This window comes from Nicotiana attenuata, unplaced genomic scaffold, assembly GCF_001879085.1.
Source record: "Nicotiana attenuata strain UT unplaced genomic scaffold, NIATTr2, whole genome shotgun sequence".
Classification (NCBI taxonomy): domain Eukaryota; kingdom Viridiplantae; phylum Streptophyta; class Magnoliopsida; order Solanales; family Solanaceae; genus Nicotiana; species Nicotiana attenuata.
The window spans coordinates 260691-268423 of NW_017671431.1; the positions used below are offsets into that span (position 1 = coordinate 260691).

Consider the following 7733-nt stretch of genomic DNA (forward strand, 5'->3'; position numbering starts at 1 on the left):
AATTTCACAGTTTGTATTACAAATATATGTTACTTATATATTAATTTATTAGTATTGTATCAGGTATTATTTTGGATATTAATGTACCATCTACAAGTTATATACAATTGTGATACAAGTGTGATACAACTATGTTTTTACGTATTGATGTATTTGTTACAATTTAAATACAATTATGATATATTTATTTACAATTCCTGAATATTTCTTCATTTTCAGTGTTGTCCGATCTCCCAGCAAAAGAACGATGCGATTGATGATTAATGATATAAAATTATCGACAATGGTGGAAAGAGAGAAGATGGAGATTCTGGACATAGATTAAGGAATTTTGTTGTAAAAAAAAGGAAATATAAGAGGAGATAGGAAAAAAAAGGAAAGGATATAATTGAATCCCTTAATTGAAGGCACTAATAATGGGGTGGGAGTCTTTTAATGAGCAATCTACACAATTTGTAAGAAACACCTAGATAATTATTAAAAACTACAAAACATAGAGAATATTGGTAAATAAGTTTCTAATATAGTATAACTAGGTAAAAGTCCCTAATTACTTGTTGGATTGTAATAGTTTTCATAATTTCAAGGCCCAATAAAAAATGTAATGCTTTATTAGTTTTAAACTTACTCTAGAAATATATTTTCCACATGTAAAATCTATTCGGTACGGTTCGGTATTTTTTGGTTTATTTTTATAAAATAAAAAACCTACCCTAATTATCTGTACGGTTATAGATTTATATAAAAAACCTACGATTCGTTTAAAAGAAACCTACAAATCAGTTCGGTGCGGTACGGTTCGGTTAGTTTAGTCGGTTTTCAAATATCCATTTACACCCCTACTTCTACGTTCTATCCACTTAGAAACAAAATTGTTCTATTTTTGTCGATGTTTAATATTATATTTCATGGATAAAAAGCACATACTTTAAAGACTATTTAGATCATTTTTCTCTTTCTCTTATTTGTGTCTATTTTTTATATTTAACTTATATTACTATTTTTTAAAAATTTATTCTTTTTTAAATTTCTCCACCTTTCTTAATTCTGGTAAAATTAGAAAGTAGGGAAAGAAAAATAAAAAGAGGTTCTTGAAGTTCTTGTACTTCAAGGCTCTTTCTTGTTCTTTTTGTAATTTTTTATGACTTTTTTTGACTTATGTAGGACCTTTATTTATAGTTATAGTAGGGAGGAGATGCGATGGCCGATGAGGATGCACTTATTTTCATTTATTTAATTGGTTCCCTTGAGTGATCGACCAATCAAATTTCACTAGCGACAACTTAAATCACATTTAATTGGCCGTAACATGTCATTGTATACTTGGCATTTTTTTTTAACATTTTAATTTGACTTGACATGTTACATCATTTAATTATGTTACAAGTTGTGATTGGCTCCCTTATTTGACTTAGCATGCTAGGATAGACAAATTTCACATTGAAAAGGAAAAGAAGAAAAGTTATATAAGACAAAATACAATTTTACTTGGTACATGCATTATTTAGGCTCAATGATGATATAGGTTAAGAAACAAACTCATAGAGTCTATTAAACTAAATCAGGCATTATAAAGCACTTCGGTAAATTTTCCCTTATCGTTTTCTAGTGCTAGTTGGTTGCACTTTCACGAGCTCTATGCAATGCAAATCTTTATTTGTTGGTTCAATAAATTTCGAATATCAAATAGTTAGTTTTAAAAAATGATATTCTGCTTTTTATGACACGGTTAATTTTCCATCTATTAATTACAGTCAACCACTCACAAGGGGGTATGCTTAATTGTAGAATTTAACCTTCACAATTTTTTTTTTTAAATCATCAAAAAATTCTGGCTTTTAAAGACCACTACTACTGCTCCATAGACACCCTCACTACAACACGGTTCAAGTGCCTCAAGTTCATGTAGTACTTTACTTATATGGACACTTTAATCTCTCCTAACGTTATATAGGATTACAACTGAGTTTACAATTTATTTTAGTATGTTTCTTTTAATTCATTCTAGTAAAAGACAAAAATGTAAACATAAATTAGATGGCAACCAGACTAAGCTTCGCACACTGTTTTGGATCAGAAAAATCAAATAACAACAACATATCCAGTATTATCCTACACCTTAGGGTCTGGGGAGGGTAGTGTGTACGCAAACCTGCCTTGTGAGGATAGACAGGCTGTTTCCAATAGACAGGAAAGCATAAGCAGATCAGAAAAATCAAACAAGAGTACAAATTACAACTCTGTGAAATCCTCCAGGTATGCTATCACAACGTTAGGACCATAGAACAACTGGATTGGAAACAATCACTCTGCAAGCTAAATCATTAAAAATCACTTAACAATATACATTAATGATGGAAATAAGAAACTTGCTTTCCCATTGTCATAAATTTATATCTCTGAAAGATATAACAGGGCACGAACATGGCTCATCCCATTTAGACAATGCAGCATCTAAACTGTGTCATTATCTTACAGTCGAGAGTCGAGAGAAACGAGAAACTACAGTGGCGATACATTAAGTCATGATCTTTAGTTTAGAGAGAGGAGCAGAACTCACGTCCGGCCCAACCTCACCAAATGCTGCTGGTGCTTTTCAGCAGCCGCCTTATCAGCAGCTTCGCGCTTGAGTGCCCTCTTTGCACGCCGGCCTACAGCTTCTTTAGGAGCAGCATCAGCCTCTTTCTTCTTAGTCCTGCGTGACGAGCCAGCACCTACGTACTGGGAATTTGCTCGAGGAACAGGCATTGCTTCTTGCCTTCCTGCCCTGACATATCCATTGTCTCCCCATCTCCGGTTGCTTATTCGGAGATGGGATGAACTAGTAAAATAGAAGTTTTCTAGTTCTTCATCTTCATCCTCATATGCATAAAGATAATCCATGCTATCATCAACTTCTTTTTTTTCCTCCACAATCAGGGGCTTGAACCATGATGCTCTGAGGAGAAGGCACACACTCTCCTCAAACATGTAATCCTGAATGCTGTCGGAAAAAAGTTTCATTTCTTAGGTTAAGAATCACCTACCACAACTATGGGACATCCAAAACAAAACTAGAAATAAAAAAATCCTGCGAACGTGACAAGCGATTAAACCATCTCAGAGATAAACAATCAAATAAGAATGTATATAGACTAACACACTAGCATATTAATTGCATTATCATGTATCATAAATATTTAGATAAGGACTTTAGCCAAAACTAATCAGTTACCTTCCATCAAGTGAGCGATGGACGTGGAGAAACTCAAATGGATGTTTACACTGAGGGCATGTTGGTTCCTTTTTGTAGGTTGCCCACCGAAGGATGCATGTCACACTGAACACCACAGTAAGGAGATAAATATTAATGTCGAGACATTTCCACTATTACAAGAATGGACTTGCTCTGAGAAAAGAAAGGACCAAAATTAGAGACAAATTCACACCCTATAAGATCATTATTATTTCATAAAAATACAGATTGGATCATAAGTCATAACAAGATAAGAAGACACTAATGAAGTTCGTCACATTCACACTAAAATGCAACTGCTTTATTCCTTTGTTCTTTTATCAAGTAAGCTTGTAAAACATAACAGTACGATTATAGAGACTCGAATAGAGAACCGGCCAATTTGATGTACAAAATTCAACCATACGTTATGGCTTAGACCAAATCCACCAACATCAACAAAAGGATTGTTAATATGAACTAGTGAAACAGTTTTTTTTTTTTTTTTTTGGTGATTTAGAGTAAGAGAGCTTTCTGCTGACTCCAAAGAAGTTAGAGATAAGTGCCACAAAATCATTACTCTTGCACCCCCACCGCCAAAATAAATATATATATTTTGGATGAATGGGAATGGAAAATATTTCCTCATTTTCCTTCCTTTCCTCACCAATATAAAAAGGCAAAGGGTTTCAAAGCATAAGCTGACAAAAAACACACACAAATTTCTTCAAATATTCCCCCTCTAGCTGATTGAGAGGTGCTCCAGGCAGTGGCGGAGCCACATAGTTCCAAGGGTGTCAACTGATACCCCTTCATCGGAAAATTACACTATTTAGACAGCTGATTTTTTTTTTTAATGTATACATTAACTGAGACCCCTGGAATGTAACTTTCTTCCTTTCAAAGTTACTTTACCATCCATTAACTGCCGTTTTGATAACCATAATAACAAGAAACAACAATTTCATCTTTCTAGATAGTTAGGTGAAATGTGAATGTAAGAATAATTGAATTAGGATCCTATCAAAGTCAAGCAGGTCAAATTGCAGTAGACTTAACAAAAAAGTGTAGAACAATTAGCTATGGACAAACTTTATGTGACCAATTTATTTAAAACAGTAAATTGAATAGGATCCTATCAGGAGCATCTGGTGATCAAAATGGCAGTAAATAGATGGAAGAGATCGGTTGTATATACAAACCAGTAGGCATGCTCGCAACCTTTAACAAGAGCAGTTTCTTGAAGCACTATCTTATTCAAACAGATAGCACACACACCGTGATGGTTACTCTCGCAATCAACTTCGTGCTTTTCCTCAGATATGCTCTTCATGTTAGTCTGAAAATCAAAACCCATATCAATCAGGTTACATGTATCGTGTATTTGAACAACACAGCTGTAAGCCATACGATAAAAAGAACGAATATAATTCCAGGCCACTGCAACTCCACAATACAGAAACTAACACAATGTTATAATGTGGTACCATGAGGTTCAGGCTATGTTTGTAACCATTGTAGGAGCCAAGCCTTCTAATTCAATTCAACTTTTACTAATAAGTTTTTAATTTGACATTCTAGTCCGCCTTTTTTCCTTTCAGATAGGTTCTCATTGTCCAAATGGGGTTTCTTTCCTGCTTCAGAATAGCATGCTCCTATGCATCCCGCTTTCATAAATAAAATCCACATGTATCATTTCGAAGTAGTGGCTGGAATTAATAAGCCTTGTCTCGAACATTCTATCCTCAATTCTAGTTTTGAATTTCAAATTTTCTTTTGCTTCTTCTTCATTTGGTTTTTATCTTCCTGACATTTCTAAATCTTCCTTTGTAGCCCCTCGCTACATAAAACTATACCAGAATTAATAGAATTTATTCTATATGTAGAAACAGGTAGAACGATTTAATCACATTAACTGACTTCAGGCAATTGTTTCCACCAAATCCTTAGCTCCCATTACTAAGACTAACCAATAAATCATTTTTTAATAACCGTTGTTTCTGAGCTAGCTTACACGCACCTCGACTAATTCCATGAGATACTTGCTTTCCAGGGTATACCTGCTACCTCCCACCAAGGCTTAGACATACCTGCTACCTCCCACCAAGGCTTAGACCTATGAAAAGAAATCACCTAGTGTTTTTTATCTCCGATGGGATTTGAACCTAAGACCTCATGGTTCTCAACCCACTTCATTGACCACTAAGCCACACCCTTGGGTGCAAGCAATAAATCTATTTTATGGGTGCCAAAAGAAAGTTACATCAAGAATATCTATTTACCCCTAGATCCAAGTAATTCCAACCGACTAAAAAATAAAGCATGAACTATTTTCAAAATTTAGCAAAAGTTCTCAACAGTGATTTTGAGAAGGACCATATTGCTATGAATAATAACACATAATGGTAAAATTCTATTAATCAAATATCCAGCTTATTCAACAAGGGCGGACCTAGCATACATGTTATGGTTTTCATCCAGTGTTATATTTTACTAATGAGTTTTCAATTTAACATTTTAGTCCGCTTTTTCCCTTTCAGATAGGTTCTCATTGTCCAAATGGGCCTGCTTCAGAATAGCACGCCTCTAAGCATCCCGCTATCATAAATAAATCCACTTGTATCATTTCGAAGTAGCGACTGGAATTAATAAGCCAAGTCTCGAACATTCTATACTCAATTTTAGTTTTGAATTTCAAATTTTCTTTTGCTTCTTCATCATTTGGTTTTTATCTTCTTCACATTTTTAAATCTTCCTTGTAGCCCTCTCGCTACATAAAACTAAACCAGAAGTAATAGAATTTATTCTATATGTAGAAACTGGTTGAAAGATTTAATCACATTAACAGGCTTCAAGCAATTATATCCACCAAATCCTTAGCTCACATTACTAGGACTAACCAATAAATCCTTTTTTTAATAATCGTGATTTCCGGGCCAGCTTACACGCACCTCGACTAATTCCATCAGATACCTCCCACCGAGGCTTAGACATATGAAAAGAAATCGCCTAGTATTTTTGTCTCCGATGTGATTTGAACTTCAGACCTCATGGTTCTCATCCCACTTCATTGACCACTAAGTCACACCCTTGAGTGCAAGCAATAAACTATTTTATGGGCGCCAAAAGAAAGTTACATCAAGAATATCTATTTACCCCTAGAACCAAGTAATTCCAACTAACTAAAAATTAAAGCATGAACTTTTTTCAAAATTTAGCAAAACTCCTCAACAATGATTCAGAGACCTTCACCAAGTAGAGGTAGGGGTAAGGTCCATGTATACGCTACCTTCCTAGACCACACTTGTGCATTATTATACTTAGTTTGTTATCATTGTTCTTCAACAATGATTTGGAGAAGGACCATATTTCCATGAGTAACACTCCTTATCAACAGATAATGGTAAAATTCTATTAATCAAATATCCAGCTTATTCAACAAGGGCGGACCTAGCATACATGTTATTGGTTTCATCCAGTAACTTTGACTCACAGGAGCGCATCCAACATTATGTTAGCAGGTTCAAATGAACCTAGTACTTTCCACACGGAATATCTACCAAAATTACAACAAATAATAGATACAAACTCATAATTTTAAAAATATAACTGGTGTAATGCTAAGAACCTTAAATATTGAACTCGTGCCTCTATTGGCCCTGATCCTCTATGTGTTAAAAATTTCACTAAACAAGTACAAATAATACATCTCGAACCCAATAAATCAAATGGGTCGTGATAGAATTTCGAATTCAGCAACACATAAAGTTCTATGTTATTCAGCAACACACTTTAGGAACCCAGTACTTCAAAATCATTGTACTCGCATAATATTTTCAATTGAAATATATTTTGGAACATAAATTTATAATCAAATAAGACCATGTAAAGTTAAAAAAACGTAAAAATGTAAATTTAAAAAAAAAAAAAAGATAAACAAAGGAACATAGTAAAAACCCCATTATTACCTGGTCTTGAATAGATAGATCTAAGATGTCGTTCACGAGTTGCTGATCCTCAAACTCCACAACTGCAGCCATCGCCTAATAAAGATAGCAAAAAAAAAAAAAAAGTAAAAAAGGAGAAATATATGTACTCTACTATTGCTAGTTTCAGCTAATATACTTTAATTTCCTGTAAATATATTCTGGAGAATTATGCTGATTCCAGCGAGAGGCCTCAAACGAACCGGGGAACGAAGCCGATGCAGAATACGTACAAGAATCTTATTATAGATGCCCCCCCGCCTACCCCGCCTTACCTTGCCGCCTTAAGATATAAATTAATAGGAAAACAAAAATAAAAATAGAACAAAATAAGAAATCTATTCTTTTTCTCTTCTATTTTTGGGTTTTTTGTTTTTGAAAAAACAAGCAATCTGTTCACTTTTGGTTTGATGCAAGGGTATTATAACACGTGGCTAAAGTTCAGCATTAATACTCACAAATCATGACTCGACCACTTGGACCGACCTTAGGCTAGCATCCCTTCAAAGTGCAATAGAAATCACCAGTCTAGG

At 34.3% G+C, this 7733-nt stretch overlaps 1 protein-coding gene across 2 annotated transcripts; it reads right to left on the bottom strand.

Moving 5' to 3' along the window:
* Window positions 1-2209: 2209 nt before the first annotated feature.
* LOC109208252 lies at window positions 2210-7473 on the bottom strand. 2 transcript variants are annotated; one of them, XM_019371333.1, is made up of 5 exons: window positions 7404-7473; window positions 7183-7257; window positions 4417-4553; window positions 3215-3319; window positions 2210-2983 (listed from the first exon to the last, which is right to left on the bottom strand). In XM_019371333.1, exons 2-5 carry the CDS (start codon window positions 7252-7254, stop codon window positions 2557-2559), a joined length of 741 nt encoding a protein of 246 aa, XP_019226878.1. In that variant the 5' UTR covers window positions 7255-7257; window positions 7404-7473; the 3' UTR covers window positions 2210-2556. The 2 variants fall into 2 exon arrangements, with proteins under 2 accessions (XP_019226878.1, XP_019226877.1); XM_019371332.1 differs by having other exon boundaries at window positions 7340-7462.
* Between the last annotated feature and the right edge of the window lie 260 nt (window positions 7474-7733).